The sequence below is a fragment of the Dipodomys spectabilis genome, unplaced genomic scaffold (genome assembly GCF_019054845.1).
Source record: "Dipodomys spectabilis isolate Male_0828 unplaced genomic scaffold, ASM1905484v1 ptg000174l, whole genome shotgun sequence".
Taxonomy (NCBI): domain Eukaryota; kingdom Metazoa; phylum Chordata; class Mammalia; order Rodentia; family Heteromyidae; genus Dipodomys; species Dipodomys spectabilis.
The window spans coordinates 2,622,319-2,641,415 of record NW_024870851.1 but is presented as its reverse complement, the minus strand read 5'-3'; the positions used below and the strand labels follow the sequence as shown (position 1 = coordinate 2,641,415).

The following is a 19,097-nucleotide window of genomic DNA, read 5'->3' as shown; positions in this document are numbered from 1 at the left end:
TTTACTTGATTCTGAAAGTTTATCTTATTTACCTTTCTTTAGTACATTTCACCTGTCATAAACACCTAAATAGAATTACAAGGTAATCCTATAAAATCTCACAAATTGCTTAATTAGATTTTCATATCTATTTAGATTCCTTTGGGCATTTCAGGGCCACCAAGAAATATTTTTCCCAACTTTTAGGGAAATACTTCTAAATTATAGATAAGGGTTCCTAAAAATACAACATCACTTGATGCTAAAAAGAGAAAAAAGCTAATACTTTAGGGAACAAGCTTTAAACTAAAATTTATTTCCTTATTATTTCTTTTTCCTTACTACTTTTGCAGTTATGCATAGTTACGCAGTTATTTTTATTTCTTTACTATCTCTCTGACACACACACACACACACACATACTCTCTCTCTCTGCTTTAACATTAAATAACCTTTTCCCAAAACACCATCTCCTTAGACAAAATTATTACTCATCTATGACAGCTTCCTTTCCTGGATTATTACTAATCCTTTATTAATCTCCTTTTTTTCTATTAATGTGGAGACAAAATTATCAGAAATATTCTTCCTAATAAGTCTAAACAATACAACCTTTTCAGTATATGAACACAAACTTAGACACATACCTTGAAATAACTAGTTTTCTAAAATGCCCTAGAAATCTTATTTTGCAGTCTTATCACAAATATGTACAAAAAAAGACTATGTAGTCTCCACCTAATACACTATGGATAATGAAACATTAGCTTCATCTTATTTACTCTGAACTACTAGATAAGTTAAGATAACAATATTCTACTCTACTCTATCAGATGGTAACCCTCCCTTAAAATATTCCAAAAAATAGCATATTTTAGTAGGGAATGGCAACGCATAGCCAGCCACAATCCCAGCACTCAGCAGTCTAAGGTAGAAGGATCAATCTAATAAAGTTCAAGGCCAACCTGGATCTGAAATCATCTCTCAAAAAACAGAACAACAACAAAAAAAGGTTCCAGGTTTTTTAGTTAAGACTTTTTAGAGCTGAACATCCTCAGCTCTTTTGGCTTTTGTTATTTTTCCAATAGTCTCAAGTTTTTGCCTATGCTAGCCTTGGTCCTCGATCTTCCTATTTAACATCTCTTATGTAGCTAGGTTGACTGAAGTGTACCACAATGTCCAGCGAGCTGGTTAAGATGGGGTCTCACTAATTTTTGCCCGGGATTATGACCTGAGATTATAGGCATGAGTCAGGTTGCCAGGACAGGCTCAGATTATTTTTAATCTTTGTCTAGTAAGCCCCATTTATTATTAAAAGTAACATACAAGGATTAGACAAAGCCATGGAACATTGATCCAATACTTTCTAATTTATTTTAATTACTTGATTTTCTGCTTTGTCTGAACTCTAATTCCAGTTTCCAGGTCACAATACCTGGTCATATTACTCCTTTTAATCTACATATTCCAAATCAGTTTTACACTTAGAAATCAACCAGCATTGTTAAAATCATATATAAACAGTGGATTGACTAGGTCCAAGAAACTGAATGCCCTTAAAATGAAGATGGTCAGAGTGACTAACATTAGCTCCAGCACACAGACTTTCAAACTGTTAAAGGAGATTTCATGTAATAATACCATCAGAGAACAAGAATACATCAGGTCCAAGTTCTCATAAAAATAAGGGAAGCCAACTGAAATTAGTTTAATACACTGAAAATCTACCCTTAGTCTTCATCTGAGGAAAGGGTTCTACTGTAGCAATAGACAAAAACTGTGTGGTTGCTACTGCTACAACTTAAAAGAAATCACCGTGTATGGGTTCTCCCCTCCTATCATTAAAAAAAAAAAAAAAGTATATTGTGCTATTAGACAAAGATTCCCTTTTCTCAAACCTGGGTTAGAAAGGAGTGTTATTTTTTCCCCATAGGGATTATTTCCAACAGTTGCTGTAGACTGAAAACAAGCTTAATTTGTGCCATTTAACCAGAAATAGAAAATGCTTTAAATAATCCATTAAACATTATCTAGTATCACTCTGAATTATTTCTTCTAATACATCCCTATTTTGGGAGGGAAGGTGAAGTATGCAGTCGCAAAGGCTTAAACACAATGTTGCATATTTGACCTTTCCGCCCAGAGTTGGTGTTTGACCACTTGAGCTCTGCCTCTAATTCAAGCTTTTTGCTTGGCTTCCAATCAATATCCTCACATCTCAGCCTCCTAAGTAACTAGGATTATAGGCACGAACAAATGGCACCTAGCTGCTTCACTATTTTCCTCCCCTTTGTCTTTTATCAAAGACATCTCTTTGCTATATTATCTATATAAATGGACATTCAGTCAACCTGTGAGCTGGCTATTAAAAGATATAAGCCAGCCGGGCGCCGGTGGCTCACACCTGTAATCCTAGCTACTCAGGAGGCTGAGATCTGAGAATCGAGGTTCAAAGCCAGCCCGGGCAGAAAAGACCGTGAGCTTCCTATCTCCAATAAAACCACTAGAAAACCGGAAGTAGCGCTGTAGCTCAAGTGGTAGAGCGCTCGCCTTGAGCTGAAGAGCTGAGGGACAGCGCCCAGGCCCAGAGTTCAAGCCCCATGACCGACAAAAAAAAAAAAAAAAAAAAAGATATAAGCCAAAAGGCTGCATCTTGTCCATTTCTCCTTCGCCCCCAAATATCTACACATTTATTCAGAACCCAAAATTATATCCTAATATATCAACCAACAGTTTGGGGGGAAATAATTTCAAGCTGGGCACCAAGGACTCACCCTTGTTATCCGAGCTACTCGGAGGGCTAAAATCTGAGGATCTCAGTTGGAAACCACTCTGGGCAGGAAAGTCTATGAAACTTTTACCTCCAATTAACTACCAAAAAGGCTGGAAGCGGCTCAAGTGGTAGTGCTAGCCTTGAGCAAAAAAGCTCAGGGACAGAGTCAAGGCCCTGAGTTCAATCCCCAGCACCAAACACACAAATCTCTATTTCTCTATTGCTCAATACAAGTCTATTTCCCATTAATTTTACAATTCTGGTTGGCAGAAGATCTAGTCCTAGCAGCCCCTCAGGTACTGAGGCAACACATGAGAACCTTTCCAAGATTACATGAAAGGTAAAAAGGGTATGTGGTAAATCACAACCTACACTTAACCTATCAATCAGATTTAAAGCTCACAAAAAGATTTGCTATGCTATGCCCAACTTTAAGGATTACTGGAAAAGGCAATTCTATCAAGTGTTTAGGAAGACTCATGACTCCCAAATCCCATACACAGAGAAACAGTTAAAACTGATTCTTTGGTACACTGTTTCTCTGTGCCTCCTCCAGGTTTTTCTTACCTATTATCCTCTTCCTCCACTAATGAAGTACGCATCACATAGTGCCTCTACAGCGGAGCAGAATTCTCAGCCTGCGAGTAGAAGCTAGATCATTAACTCTCAAAAATACACTTTTTCTTTCAAACTTTCATATATATTTGTGGTTTCTATGGCTGTACAAGTATTAAAAACTTAGGACATCTTATCTGTTTTAGTCAGTTCTAAATGCCAATATCTAGAACCCCCTGCATGTTTACCACATTTCTTTTTTTTATTGTCAAAGTGATGCACAGAGGGGTTGCAGTTACATAAGATAATAAATACATTTCTTGTCAAACTTGTTACCCCTCCTCTTATTTTTCTATCTTCACGCCCCCAGACTATTTTTCTCTACTTGTGTTTATCTAGTTTTGACAGCCAATGGATGCTTTCAGTCTCTTTTCCTACCCCAACTAAAGACACTAACTATTCCTTTACTCTGAGTGGCCTTAAATTTTTCCTAAGTCTTAATAACCGAGAGTGGTAATAATGGACTCTTGCCAAAACCTTGACTTTTAATTATTTGCTAAAGCCGGGCGCTGGTGGCTCACGCCTGTAATCCTAGCTACTCAGGAGGCTGAGATCTGAGGATCGCGGTTCAAAGTCAGCCCGGGCAAGAAAAACCATGAGACTCCTATCTCCAATAAACCACCAGAAAACCAGAAGTGGCGCTGTAGCTCAAGTGGTAGAGCGCTCGCCTTGAGCTGAAGAGCTGAGGGACAGCGCCCAGGCCCAGAGTTCAAGCCCCACGACTGACAAAAAAAAAAAAAATTATTTGCTAAAATGCCTTCTCGATTTCATGTCTTAGTAACTAGCTGAGAAGTAGTTCCTTCTAATCCTATAAATTCCCAAATATCTGATTCTAAAACTTCTCATTCCTACATGTGAACCAGCCAATTAGTTTCTAGCTCATCTTTTTGTATAATATCTCCTTATTGATTAGAGCCTACAACAGCTAAAATACAATTTGTTTTCCAATCCAATTCCATAAAGCTACAGTAAAGTACTTGCCTTCTAAGTTTTTGCAATTTTTACCAAATGCTTCTCTGAAGCCTATCTTCCTGCCCTCTAATAACAGTTTCTGTACTGCCTGATTCTTGAGCCAGTGTTATAGTTAAAGGTTTTATGTCACAAGATATATTCCTACTATAAATTTTTGTTTTAGTTAGAATAGGATAAATTACAGGTGCTAATACAAGTCAAACAAGACAAGGATGTCCACTCTCCACTTCTCTTCAATTTAGTGTTAGAATGCCTAGCTACAGCAATAAGAAAAGATGCAAACATAAAGGGGATACAAATAGGGAAAGATGAAGTAAAACTCTCCCTCTTTGCAGATGACATGATCTTGTATTTAAAGAATCCCACAGACTCCATTCCCAAATTACTTGAGCTGACTCAAAACTTTGGCAAAGTAGCAGGGTATGAAATTAACCCTCAAAAATCAATGGCTTTTCTATACGCCAACAATGAGAAGAGCACGGCTGAAATCAGGAAAGCAACTCCTTTTGTAATAGCCCCACAAAAAATAAAATACCTAGGAATTAACTTAACTAAAGAAATGAAGGACCTCTACGATGAAAACTTTAAAAACCTGAAAAAGAAAATCAAAGCAGAATTTAAGACAGTGGGAAAACCTCCCATGCTCCTGGATTGGAAGGATCAACTTCGTGAAAATGGCAATACTTCCTAAGTCTATCTACAAATTCAATGTGATACCTATCAATATTCCAACCTCATTCTTCAAGGAAATAGAAGAGGCAATCCAAAAATTCATAGCAAAAATTATGCTTAACAGAAAGAATAATGCTGGAGGAGTATCAATACCAAATTTCAAACTCTACTACAAAGACATAGCAATCAAAACAGCTTGGTACTGGCACAAGAAGAGACCTCAGGACCAATGGAATAGAATTGAAAACCCAGGGTCTGAGAAGGTGGCTCAGTGGTAGAGTGCTTGCCTTGCATGCATGAGGCCCTGGGTTCGCGATTCCTCAGTACCACATAAGCAGAAAAAGCCAGAAGTGGGACTGAGGCTCAAGTGGTAGAGCACTAGCCTTGAGCTGAAGAGCTGAGGGACAGTGTCCAGGCCCAGAGTTCAAGCCCCACGACCAGAAAAAAAAAAAAGAACTGAAAACCCAAAAATGAACCCACAGACCTACTGCCACCTAATCTTCGGTAAGGGAGTTAAAACAATAGAATGGAAGAAAGATAGCCTCTTCAGCAAATGGTACTGGCAAAATTGGTTAATCACCTGTAGAAAACTAAAGCTAGATCCTTATATAGCACCCTGCACCAGAATCAACTCCAAATGGACCTTGAAGTCAAAGCAAACACCCTGAAAACATTACAGGAAGGCATAGAAGAAACCCTAGGTCTCCTTGGCACAGGCCAAATTTTTTTTTCTTTTTCTTTTTTTTTGGGGTCCGGTTGTGGGGCCTGACCTCTGAGCCTGGGCACTGTCCCTCAGCTCTTCAGCTCAAGGCTAGCGCTCTACCACTTGAGCCACAGCACTACTTCTGGCTTTTTTTCTTTTTGCTTATGTGGTGCTGAGGAATCGAACCCAGGGCCTCATGCATGCAAGACATGCACTCTACCACTGAGCCACCTTCCCAGCACCCCAAAATTTTCTTTTTTTTCTTTTTGGATCCGGTCATGGGGCCTGAACTCTGGGCCTGGGTGCTGTCCCTCAGCTCTTCAGCTCAAGGCTAGCACTCTACCACTTGAGCCATAGCACCACTTCCGGCTTTTTTCTTTTTTGCTTATGTGGTGCTGAGGAATCAAACCCAGGGCCTCAGGCATGCAAGGCAAGTGCTCTACCACTGAGCCACCTTCCCAGCCCCCAAAATTTTCTTAATAGTGACCCAGAAACACAACAAATCAAAGAAAGATTAGACAGATGTGATTGCATGAAACTTCAGAGCTTCTGTATGGCAAAGCAAAATCAATAGCAAGCTCACAGACTGGGAGAAGATCTTCACTACCCATACAAAGGATAAGGGTTTCATATCTAAAATACACTTGGAAGCCGGGCACCAGTGGCTTACTCCTGTAATCCTAGCTACTCAGGAGGCGAGATCTGAGGATCTCGGTTCAAAGCCAGCCCGGGCAGGAAAGACTGTGAGATTCCTATCTTCAATAAACCACTAGAAAACCAGAAGCGGCGCTGTAGCTCAAATGGTAGAGCGCTCACCTTGAACTGAAGAGTGCAGGGACAACACCCAAGCCCAGAGTTCAAGCCCCACAACTGACCAAAAAAATAAATATATATATATATGTATATATATATATATATATATATAAAATAAAATATACTTGGAACTCAAAAAATTAAATCCCCCAACAACAAATCCTCAAAAGAAACAACTGCCCCATAAATGAGTGGGCTAAAGATTTAAAGAGAAACTTCTCTGAAGAGGAAAGAAGGATGGTCAATAGACATATGAAGAAATGCTCGACCTCTCTAGCCATAAAAGAAATACAAATCAAAACAACATTGAGATTCCACCTCACCCTAGTTAGAATGGCTATAATCAAGAATAACAACAGATGCTAGAGGGGATATGGACAGAAGGGAACCCTACTGCATTGTTGGTGGGAGTGTAAACTTGTTCAACCACTTTGGAAAGCAGTATGGAGGTTCCTGAAAAGACTCCACATAGAGCTCCCCTATGACCCAGCAATCCCACTTTTGGGCATTTACCCAAATGATCACAAACAAGACCGTACTAAAGCTACTAGCACAACTGTGTTTACTGCAACATTATTTACCATAGCTAAGATATGGAACCAACCCAGATGCCCCTCAGTAGATGAACAGATCACATACACACACACACACACACACACACACACACACACACACACACACACACACACACACACACACACACACACACACACACACACACACACACACACACACGAATTCTATGCCTCCATCAGAAAGAATGACATTGCCCCATTTGTTAGGAAATGGAAAGACTTGGAAAAAATTATATTAAGTGAAGTAAGCCAGGCCCAAAGAATCATAGGTTCCATGGTTTTCCTTATTTGCAATATCTAGTATAAGTCAAAGACAAGCAGAAAAGGTCAAAAGCTATGTACATATGACCAGATAAGATGAAGTTAAGCAAAATGAACCCCAAGATAGGAACACAAGTATCTTTCTTGCTATTGTTTCTAATGTATTTATAAGTTACCATGTGATTTTTTTTTGTTGCTTTGTATGTTCTTTCCCCATGGTATAATCCCTGGTTTTACTGTATTTGATGTCAGTATAATTTGGGGAGGAAAAGGGAAAAAGCAAAATGTTTAAATAGGGATACAGGCTAACCCATTGTAATAACGAGATGTATAAGACACTTCTGTTCAAAAAACGAACTTTACAATTTAGTCATGGGGGGAGGAATGTGTAGTTGAGGTGAGAAGGAAGGGATGGTAGGGGAAAACAAAGGAGGAGCAACAATGCTTGATAAGAAATGTACTCATGGGCTGAGAATACGGCCTAGTGGTAGAGTGCTCTCCTAGCATGCATGAGGCCCTGGGTTCAATTCCTCAGCACCACATAAGCAGAAAAAGCCAGAAGTGGCGCTGTGGCTCAAGTGGTAGAGCGCTAGCCTTGAGTAGAAGAAGCTCAGGGACAGCGCCCAGGTCCTGAGTCCAAGCCCCAGGACCAGCAAAACAAAAAAAAGAAATGTACTTATTACCTTGCTCATGTAACTGTAACCCTCTGTACAGTATTTTCCTAATATTTTTTTAAATATATACAAGTCATAATTTCACATTTCCTAGAAACCAAATAAAAGGTAAAAATAACAGTGAACTTAATTTATTACAGTTCATTTAACCTGTAATTGATATGAAATTACTAAACAGCTAATTTACATTCTATTTTTATATAAAATATTAAAACTTGGTTTCTTTTTATTTAAAACCTATATTTGTTCAGCCTAACCACAGATAAAATGCTTAACAGCAACAGTTACCATAACCCCTGAAATCACAAAGGCTAAAAAATATTCCATGCTTTCCTCACTTACAAACCAATGGTAATAAAGCTGTCATTGTGGCAAAAGCAAACTACATAGTTCTATCCAACTTAAGTATACCTAGAAAGAGAACCAAAAATATGAAGCAGATTCTAGGTCTGGACCCCAGTACTGGCCCCTCCCCAATCACAATTTTTATTCAAACTATGTTTTCATGGAATTTCATCCTTTTATTTTTCCTTCTTTCCTCCACATATAAATATGCTTTAAAAAGCAAATAAAAGGGGCTGGGAAGGTGGCTCAGGGGTAGAGTGCTTGCCTTGCATGCATGAGGCCCTGGGTTCGATTACTCAGAACCACATAAGAAAAAAAAGAAAAAGAAAAAGCAAATAAAGGGCTGGGCACCACTGGCTCACACCTGTAATCCTATCTCACTCAGAAGACTGATAGCTGAGAATCACAGTTCAAAGCCAGCCCAGGCAGTAAAGGCAATGAGACCCGGAAGTGGTGCTGTGGCTCAAGTGGTAGAGTGCTGGCCTTGAGCTAAAGAGCTCAGGGACAGTGCCCAGGCCCAGAGTTCAGTTCAAGCTCCATGACTGACAAAAACCAAAAAACTTTCTCCTCTTCTTAAGCCAACTAAAATCCTCACTAAGATTCAGTGCTCTATACTTGTTTACCCAAATGTATTCAAAGGTGTTGGCAATCATTAAACAACTAGCTCAGATTGCTATGTAGGACAGGGTCATCTTACATTCCACCTATGTGCCCACCTGAGCTGTAGTCCACCTGCTTTGGACTGTTGGAGCTAGGATCACAGGCCTGACCCACAGTATACAACTTCCCTTCCATAGAGTTGAAATTTCTTGGACTTTTTAGCTTATGCTGGCATGGCACTGTGTTATACAGTTTCAGATGACAGGTAAATACCCAAATATGGATTGAAGGGGTCTTGAAAACTTGGCTTCCCAGACTGTCTGAAACTACAATTCTGTCTCAGCCTCCCAAGTAGTTAGAATTACAGACATAAACCATCAGCACCTGGCCAACCCATAACTTTTTAATCTTTTGTTGCATGGTAAAGAGTCTCATAGGAACTTAAGTCTACAGTGTTCACACTCCTCCCAATTTAATTTAGAAAGAAACTCCCTCTAGAACTTTGAAATACGATGATTTCTGATTTATTTAGTATAGAGAAGGAATCGAAAAGAAAAGGGTTGGGAAAAATAGTACTGAGTTTGAAATTGTTTCAATACTTTTTAAATAGTGTCTAGCATGGAAGCAAAGTTAACTAGGCATATGAGAACATGGGACATCATAACTAAAACCAGTCAAAACAATAGAAATAGATCAGACTTGGAACTCCAGATAGTAAAAATATTTCATAATCTGTGGACTCAAACAACTCTTTCTTAGTGTCTAGGAGATAAAAGCTAGTAAGTTTAAACACTTTTTTCTCACCAAGTTGGAAACTATAACAAAAATACATTGCAGATTTGTAAAACTCAGGAACTAAATTATCTATTTATGCATGACAGGACTTGAAGTTAGTCTTCTGCTTGTTAGGCAAGCCCTCTATCACTTCAGCCCCATTTGTAACCCCCAGAAAACTGAAATTTTAAAACCTTCAAAACTGAAGAAAATCTTGGTGGTTGAATCCTAGGATACTGACAATATTTAAAGGGTAGAAAATAGAGAAGGAAGCAAAAAGGAAAATAAGCCTCCAGGAGATAGTACTCTTAAGCCAAACTAATAAACTATCTAAAGGTAGAGACAGTGCTTATTTTATCTTCTGACCAACCTAAACTGTTTTTATATTATATTATATTCCAATTCAATAAAAGCTAAAAAGAATACACACAGAGAAATTTTAATTCCATATAAATTTTTTTTATATTGTGAAAATACTGTACAGAGGGGTTACGATTACATGGGCAAAGTAATGAGTACATTTCTTATCAAGCATTGTTGCCTCCTCCTTTGTTTCCCCTTCCCATCCCTTCCCACCTCCCCACACCACCAAAGTTGTAAAGTTCGTTTTTCGACATAACGTCTTATACATCTCATTGTTGCAATGGGTCCACCTGAGATTTTTTTTTAATTCTAAAAAAAGACATCTTAAAAAAAATTTTGGTGCTAGAGATTGAACATAGGAGGGCCTGGTGTAAACTAAGCACAAGCTCTATCATTTGATTTCAACGTTACTTTTCCAAATTCTTTCATCATTCCTATAAAATTGGAACAAAATTCAAATGTATTGGCCTTCTTGTGTTTCATGTTACCCTTTCAGACTACTGTTCCATAAACTAAATTAACACCTTAAAAATTACATTTTGATTAGGCACCAGTGGCTCACACCTGCAATCCTAGCTATTCAGGAGGCTGAGATCTGAGGATTACAGTTTAAAACGAGATTTTTTTTTTTTTTTTTTTTTTTTGTCGGTCATGGGGCTTGAACTCTGGGCTTGGGTGCTGTCCTAGCGCTCTTCAGCTCAAGGCGAGCACTCCACTGCTTGAGCCACAGCACCACTTCCGGTTTTCTAGTGTTTTTATTGGAGATAAGAGTCTCATTGCCTTTCCTGCCCAGGGCTGGCTTTGAACTGTGATCCTAGATGTCAGCCTCCTGAGTAGCTAGGATTACAGGCGTGAGCCACAGGCACCCAGCTAAAACAAGATTCTTTATCTTCAATCAACCACCAAAAAGAGAGAAGCAGAACTATGGCTCACATTGTAGAGTGCCAGCCTTGAACACAAAAGCTCAGAGACAGAGGCTAGGCCCAGAGCTCAAGTCCCAGGACTAGCACCAAAAAACTTGGCCCAGCCCTGGTAGGCCAAATAGCTCTACTTCTAACTATTCAGGGCAAATCAGAGAATCATGGCTTGAAGCTAGCCTTCCAGATAAATTCAAGAGATTTTTACCATCAATTAACCAACAAAAGCCAAAATGGGGGTGGTAGCTCAAGCAGAGTTATTTGCTATGAGCAAAAAAGGCAAGGGAGTTTGAGCTCCTAAATTCAAATCCCAGTTCTAGCACAAGAAAAAAAGTCCATTTTATATTTAATTCATACAGTATTTCCATTTTGTTAACATCTGAAAGTAAATTAACTCTACATATGCACTTAGTGCTTTATATACCAACCTAATTTCATAAGCAACAAATTCAAAGTAAATCTTCCAAATGTTTGTCTAACATTACCATACCCAACAACATAATCATCAAACGCTGATTTCTAATAACTATTTTTAAATGTTTCAGACTGTTTCATTCTTCTATTAAGAATTATCTACTCTATGTGTGCTTTGAAAATGAACTTGAAAATTCTCTAACATGCTAATAAGCATTAAGCCACACCCAATCCTGGATTCTCTAAATTTTGAGTATAACTGAGGGTTCCCCAAAGTTTTGGTCATGTAGGATACACATATAAAGATATGTATTTCACCTATAAGAAAAAACAGAAATTCTCAGTGTTCAAACTCACTTAAAAATAAATCCAGTAAAGTACTTGCCTAGTATATGTAAAGACCTAGATTTAATCTCCAGCACCAAATAATAAATCCATTACATTATATATTAACATTTTATGAAAACTACTGACCAAAACTAATACAGCTTAATTAAAAGAACAAATGCTTTATGTTTTTACAAATCAAGGTAATGCCTGGGTAAAATGAAGGTAAAGTCCCAGATCTGTCTGACCATTCAATTCGTGGAATAGCCGCAAACACATTAATATTATCTAATCTTGTGGAGATATGTGGCTGGAACAGGAAGGAATAATAGCCTTTTAAGTCAATTTCTTAAAAAGTCAGTTTAAATGTGAAATCATAAAATTCTTTCCATACTATTGGGGTCTATCTTGAGCTTTGAATAATTTACTCATGTATGATTCTATAAAACAATGAGTTGCCTGGCACTGGTGGCTCACACCTGTAATCCTAGCTACTCAGCAGACTTAGATCTGAGGATCATGATTCAAAGCCAGCCTGGGCAAGAACTCTTATCTCCAATTAACTTCCAGAAAATCAGAAGTGGTACTGTGGCTCAAGTGGTAGAGCTCTAGCTTGAGCTGAAGAGCACAGGGACAGTGCCCAGGCCCAGAGTTCAAGTACTACAACAACAACAAAAAAAAGACAAAAAAACAAAAATGAGTTATTATTTGAAAACTCCTGGTTCATAAGAGCTTTCATATAGATCTTCCAAGTACTGGCATATTTCATAATAATAGCAAAAAATCCTATATGTTAATATTACCCTCCATCTCATCAGAAAAATTTATTAAGAAGCTATCAATCTCAGAGCTATCCAAAACTCTCACTTTTCAATGGAAAGCCCAAATATATCAATGACAAGATAGTTGCCCGTCAAGTTCAAGTGACAAGCTCACATCCTTTTTTTGCAAAAATAGCTATCACGTAATTAATGCACGAGGTATCAAAAACCATAGAGTTTGGCAGTGGTTCTGACAAAGGGGGGGACAATGTTTTATAAAAATGACAGTAGAATTCAGTTTGTAACTCCTGCAACTGGGGAAAAAAAGCACTTTTTCTAAAGCTGGTTATCTTATTTTGGTATGCAGCAGAAATTCTTTGTTAATCCTATTTCCCATTTTGTCACAAAGAAAATTATAAAGATATACAGTGGAAATGGATATCATTTCATACCCAACTAAGATAGTCAAAACAAAAAAGATGGTTAAAATACACATATGTGGTGATTCAGGGAACCACAATCCTTAACACTGCTGATAAAACAAAAATGGTATCTGTCTCCCTGGAAAAAGTTTGGTAATTCCTCAAAAAGTTAAACAGAGAATAACTACAAATCCCAGCATTCCATCTCTCTGAATATACTCAAAAGAAAATGTCTCAAAAACAAATTAACTATACATAAATGTTCATAAAAGTATTATTTATAAAAGCTGAAAAGTGCAAAGAACTTAATGTCTACCAACAGAAAAGCAGCATATCCCTATACAATGGAATATAATAGTCAGAAAAATAAATGACATAAAAGGTCCTACAACATGGATGAATCTTGAAAATGTTAAAAAAAAAAAAAAAAAATCTAGCCTGGAACAAAAAGCCATGCATTGTAGAATCCCACTAATATGAAATAAAGGCAAACCCAAAGGTACAAAGTAGATTTTGGTGGGGCTGGGAAGGTGGCTCAGTGGTAGAGCGCTTGCCTTGCATGCATGAGGCCCTGGGTTCGATTCCTCAGCACCACATAATCAAAACGAAAAAAGCCGGAAGTGGCACTATGGCTCAAGTGGTAGAGCACTAGCCTAGAGCTGAAGAGCTGAGGGACAGTGCCCAGGCCCAGAGTTCAGGCCCCACAACTGGACCCAAAAAAAAAAAGTAGATTTTGGTTGTCAAGATCTAAGGGGAAGAGGGAATAAAGAATGACTGCTGGCGGCTCGCACCTGTGATTCTAGTTACTCAGGAGGCTGAGATCTAAGGATTGAGGTTCAAAACCAGCCAGGGCAGGAAAGTCAATGAGACTCCTATCTCCAATTAAACACCAGAAAACCGGAAGTGGCACTGTGGTTCAAGCGGTAGAAGAGCTCAGGGACAGACCCAGGTCTAGAGTTCAACCCCACGACCAACAAAAAAGAATGCCTGCTAATTGGTATGGGTTGCTTGCTTTTGAGGGCATAAAAGTACTCTAAAATTAAATAATGAATATGACTCTACTAATCTATGACTATATTTAAAAACTACTATGTTGTATACTTTAAAGTGTGATTTTTATAGTATGTGGATTATACCCTAATAACTCTTATTTTTTAAAAGATATGCTACCCTAAGATTTGGTAAAAATTAATTTTACTGGTTCATCAGGTCATTTTTTTAGTGAAATTGGAATTTAACTGTTAGGTGTACAGTCACAAAGAGTACAGCAACTACTAATACAGTTAGAGGTGTAATCCACCATCACTCAAAGTGTAAATACAGTGAAAAAAGCAAATAAAATTCTTAGTACTTTTAGGAATAGCAGTTTGACACAAAGGACCTTTGAAGGGTCTCAAGGATCCCCAGAGATCCACAAATCACTTTGAGAACTGCTATTTGAAACCACAGCTTCACAAAACTCAAATGCAATCAAAGCATTTTAACAAAAAATTTCTTAGAGAATCATAGAAAGAGAGAAAAGGGAAGAAGAGGACAAGGAAGAGGAAGAGAAAGGATAGATTCAGAGGGTGAAATTAAATAATCTTTAAGTGGTAATGGGAGTAATTTCAATCAGTCCAACTTTGTTACCTAATAGTAATTGTACAATCTCCACAGAAATACAAATACAAAGTAGAATTTAAATCCAGGGCCTCAAGCTTGCTGAACCGCCACACCAAAGCAGAGCCCCACCTTCAACCCTTTCAGCACTGATTATTTACAAAACAGTCTCACTTCCTGCTTGGGCTTTTGCCTAGGCTGTGATCCTCCTATTTTAGGATTCCCCCTGTAGCCAACATAACAGGTGAACTACATCACATCCAGATCTCTGTTAAAAAGGTATCAAACAAATTTTTCTGCCTGGGCAACTGCAATCCCTCTGATCTTAGCCTCCTATTGGATTATAGGCAGGGGACTCTAGTACCTAGTTAGATTCTGAATACCTACCCATACTTAATAATAACCATTCTGGCACAGCTAAGTTTTAATAGCCACTATCACAAAAAAAAATAAATAAAAGAACTTCAGTAGAAGGTACTCTACATCTAATTACCTAGTCCAACACCTTCATTTCATGAGGAAAGTGAATTTGCAAGAGAGAAATAACCTAGCCCCCACCACCACAAAAAAAAAAAAAAAAAATTACTCTTTACTTCTAATGCTGTATTTTCACTATGCCAACATGATTTCTAAACCAAATACCATAAAATGTTTAACTTACATCATCATAGCAAAACCAACCAAGACATCTTATTTTTTATACAAATAAAAATTTTATACTGCCTGACAATATCAATCAGTCAAAATAAAATTACTGTAAGGGAAAAACAAGAAATCTAACTGGCATGGTAGAAAAATAAATTCTTAACTTCAAAAACTACAAAATTTCAAAGAACTTAGAAGACAGCTGATGTCTACTTTTATATAAACATGTAACTATGTATCACCTGAATTAGACAGATACTAATTCTTTAAAAAAAAACACCTCAATTTGGTGATATTAAGACTCATAGTACTCATACATTGACAAGTTGAGCTGAAACCCCTTTGTACAATTATTTAATGATAATAATTCTCTATTCATCACATTTTTATGACATGACATCACTTAACACTCACCTGCAGGACTGTCAGCATTCTCTCCTGGATGTAGTTGTATGCCAGTAGAATCTATAGAGTTTACGGTAACTGTCTGTAGGTTTGGCAACTGACCAGTGCTTAGACTAACTGGAGTTGAAGTCAAGGATCCACCTGTTGCAACTTGACCAAGCGTGAGTGTCTGAACAGGCGTCAAAGTTATTTGTTGGGCAGCAGTGTTCTGTATTTGCAAATTCTGCAAGTTCTGGACCCCTTGTACTTGAAATGTTTGCCAAGTTATCTGTCCAGAAGGGGTCACTGTCTGTGCCTGAATTAAAAAGGTTCCAGGATTCAGCTGCAACTGAAGATTTTGCAAAGCTTGTTGTGATATATTTTGACCACCGGCTTGCACGCCATGGATTGTCTGTGGTGTAATACCTTGCACAATTTGGGCTTGACTGGTTGGCTGCTGAGACTCTTGAAGTTGTAAATGTTGTACAACAGGCTGTGCTGTAGAAACCTGAATATTCTGGGCCTGTGTCTCTTCAGAAACAGGCGATTGGATATAATTTCCCTGAAGATCTGAAGAATGGACTTGCCCACTAGAAGTAGTCAAGCTATTTGTGTTTTGTTGTAATATACCTGTACTATCTATTGTAACAGGCAACTGTGATGAAGAAGATGTTGGCACAAATAAATCTGTATCAGTATTAGTTTCATTAATATCAGGAGAAACTCGCTCACCAGTCCTTTCTGAATTGTCTGAACTATCCATAGCTTGTCCTGTGTTTATCAAATGTCCATCGGCATTAATGCCTGCAGTCATTGTCTGAGAACTGCCAGAGAGTCCCAAAGAATCTAGATCAACACTATTGATTGGTACAAAGGTAATATTTCCTGGCAGACCAAGAGGCACATTAGCAACTACTTGGGTTTGGCCAGGAAAAGATGAACCACCAATTGCAACTCCCTGAACCTGGACTTGACCAGTTTGTGGTATGAGATTCTGAATATTAGCAGGAGGTGTTCCAGAGGCAAGTAAGGTTTGATTAGAGCCAGGAATGATCTGAATTTGACTATTTTCTTGATTTATACCTCCATTATCTGAAGCGCCTGTGAAACCAATCTGAACCTGCTGACCGTCTGTTGACGGAATCTGTGGTATTACTTGATATTGAACATTGGACACTGTACCATTTGATGAATCTGATCCTGGTGCGACTGAAAATATCTGTTGATTCTGCAAATTCTGAAGGGGAAGAACATATTGCCCACTTGAAGTAGCAGTACTTGGAATCTGTACTAGATTACCAGCTTCATCTTTTATAGCTGAAGGTGTGGTTGACAAAACTTCCCATCGGTTTGGTGCTCCTCCTAACTGTGCAGAAGCCAAGTCACCTGTCTGGATAAAGAAAACAAAAATGTGATGTTTGTGGCATATTTAAAACAATCCTCAAACTCAACTATAATAAACCTTGCTAACTGCAAATGAAAATCATCTTAATATAATAGGGTTCAAATACAAAAGAAAACCTATACAACCTGTAAGAATTATCACTTCCAGTTGTTAATTTTTTTTGCCAAGACAGCCTTTTCTATTTAAACAGGAGAAGGGACTGTCTTAATCGGAATACTGTAAAATATTGGGGGAGGGGAGTGTTTGACAGAGTATCACTGTTGCCCAGACTGGTCTTGAATTCATGCACAGAAAAGATTCTCCTGCCTAGCCTCCCAAGTAGCTGGCACTATAAGTGTGTACTGTGTCTAGCTACACAAACTTATCTTCTGACCCACCTATATTTTCTATTGCTGTATAGTTTTTTTTTGTTGTTGTTGTTGTTTTGTCGGTCGTGGGGCTTAACTCTGGATGTGGCGCTGTCCCTGTGCTCTTCAGCTCAAGGTGAACGCTATCACTTGGGCCACAGTGCCACTTCCGGTTTTCTAGTGGTTTATTGGAAATAAAAGTCTCATGGAGTTTCCTGCCCGGGCTGGCTTTGAACCTCGATCCTCAGATCTCAGCCTCCTGAGTAGCTAGGATTACAGAAGTGCGCCATCCGCAGCCAGCTATTGCTGTACAGTTTTTTTTAAGGTGGAGGTGTCCACACAAAATTACAAACAGCTCAAATCAAACATATCTCAACTATTGGAGAGTTCAAGAAGTATACAACCCACTAAAACTATGACTAAATTAGGTACACTGTATTTCTGTACAAAAAAGAAACATTAGCATAGTGTTAGGAGTTAGGAAAGTAGGATCTGTAATATTATTGCTGAGTTAGGAAAGGAAGACTTGTATATTATTGCTATAAATCTTCAATTATCCTTTTATGGTATATTAATGTACAAACTATTCCACTAGCAAGCCATCACCCTTTTTACTTTTCTCAACTATTACAAAGAGACAGAAACCTTAAAAACAACTTAGTAAGAAAAGGTTATGTCCTATGATCACACAAAGGAGCTCCATTAGGCTGGGAAGGTGGCTCAGTGGTAGAGTGCTTGCCTTGCATGCCTGAGGCCCTGGGTTCGATTCCTCAGCACCACGTAAGCAAAAAGAAAAAAACCAGAAGTAGTGCTGTGGCTCAAGTGGTAGAGCGCTAGCCTTGAGCTGAAGAGCTGAGGGACAGCGCCCAGGCCCAGACTTCAGGCCCCATGACCGGACCCAAAAAAAAAAAACAAAAAAAGGAGCTCCATTTAAATTTTTTTTTTCCTAGTCTCTAAAAGCTTGAGGAATTTTATGGCAGTAGAATGCTAGGCATAAATGTTTTTGCATTCTGTAACCTGATAGAATCTTAGGTGTCATCCCATAGTTTACAGACTAAACAAGACTGGGAAAATGAGCCAGGCACCAGTGGCTCACGCCTGTAATCCTAGCTACTCAGGAGGCTGAGATCTGAGGATCACGGTTTAAAGCCAGCCAGGGCAGGAAAGACCGTGAGACTCCTATCTCCAATACACCACTAGAAAACCGCAAGTGGTGCTGTAGCTCAAGTGGTACAGCGCTCATCTTGAGCTGAAGAGCTGAGGGACAGCGCCCAGGCCCAGAGTTCAAGCCCAACGACCAACAAAAAAAAAAAGATTGGGAAAATGCCAATGCAGGAAAGCAGAAAATAAATCCTGCAAGTCAACATTAAATTAATAGTTTTAAGGAATAATTGCAATGCCTAACATTTAAGTTGTTCTTTTACATGCTAAATACCATGATAAAGGGCTTAAGAGATTAACTCTATATGGCAGGTGTTACTATCACCCCTTTTTCACAGACAAGAAAATTGAGGGATAAAGTCATATAGTTATAACATGGCCAAGACAAGATTTAATACTTAGACTAATAAGACTGGCACCATGGCTCCTGCCTGTAATCCCAGCTACTGAGGAAGCTGAGATCTGAGGATCACTATTCAAAGTTAGCCTGGGCAGAAAGTCTGTAAAACTCTTATCTCCAATTAACTTCCAAAAAGCCAGAAGTAGAAGCTGTGGCTCAAGTAGTAGAACACTACCCTAGAGCAAAACAACCTCAA

At 38.5% G+C, this 19,097-nt stretch overlaps 1 protein-coding gene across 2 annotated transcripts in view; it reads right to left on the bottom strand.

Annotated features, from left to right (window-relative positions):
- The window catches only part of Sp3 (Sp3 transcription factor), a 60,417-nt gene that overhangs the window by 33,034 nt on the left and 8,286 nt on the right, over positions 1 to 19,097 (bottom strand). For both annotated transcript variants that reach the window (XM_042694040.1, XM_042694041.1), the window contains exon 4: positions 15,619 to 16,978. In XM_042694040.1, the coding sequence (XP_042549974.1) occupies positions 15,619 to 16,978 (1,360 nt within the window). The remainder of the gene's footprint in view (positions 1 to 15,618; positions 16,979 to 19,097) is intronic.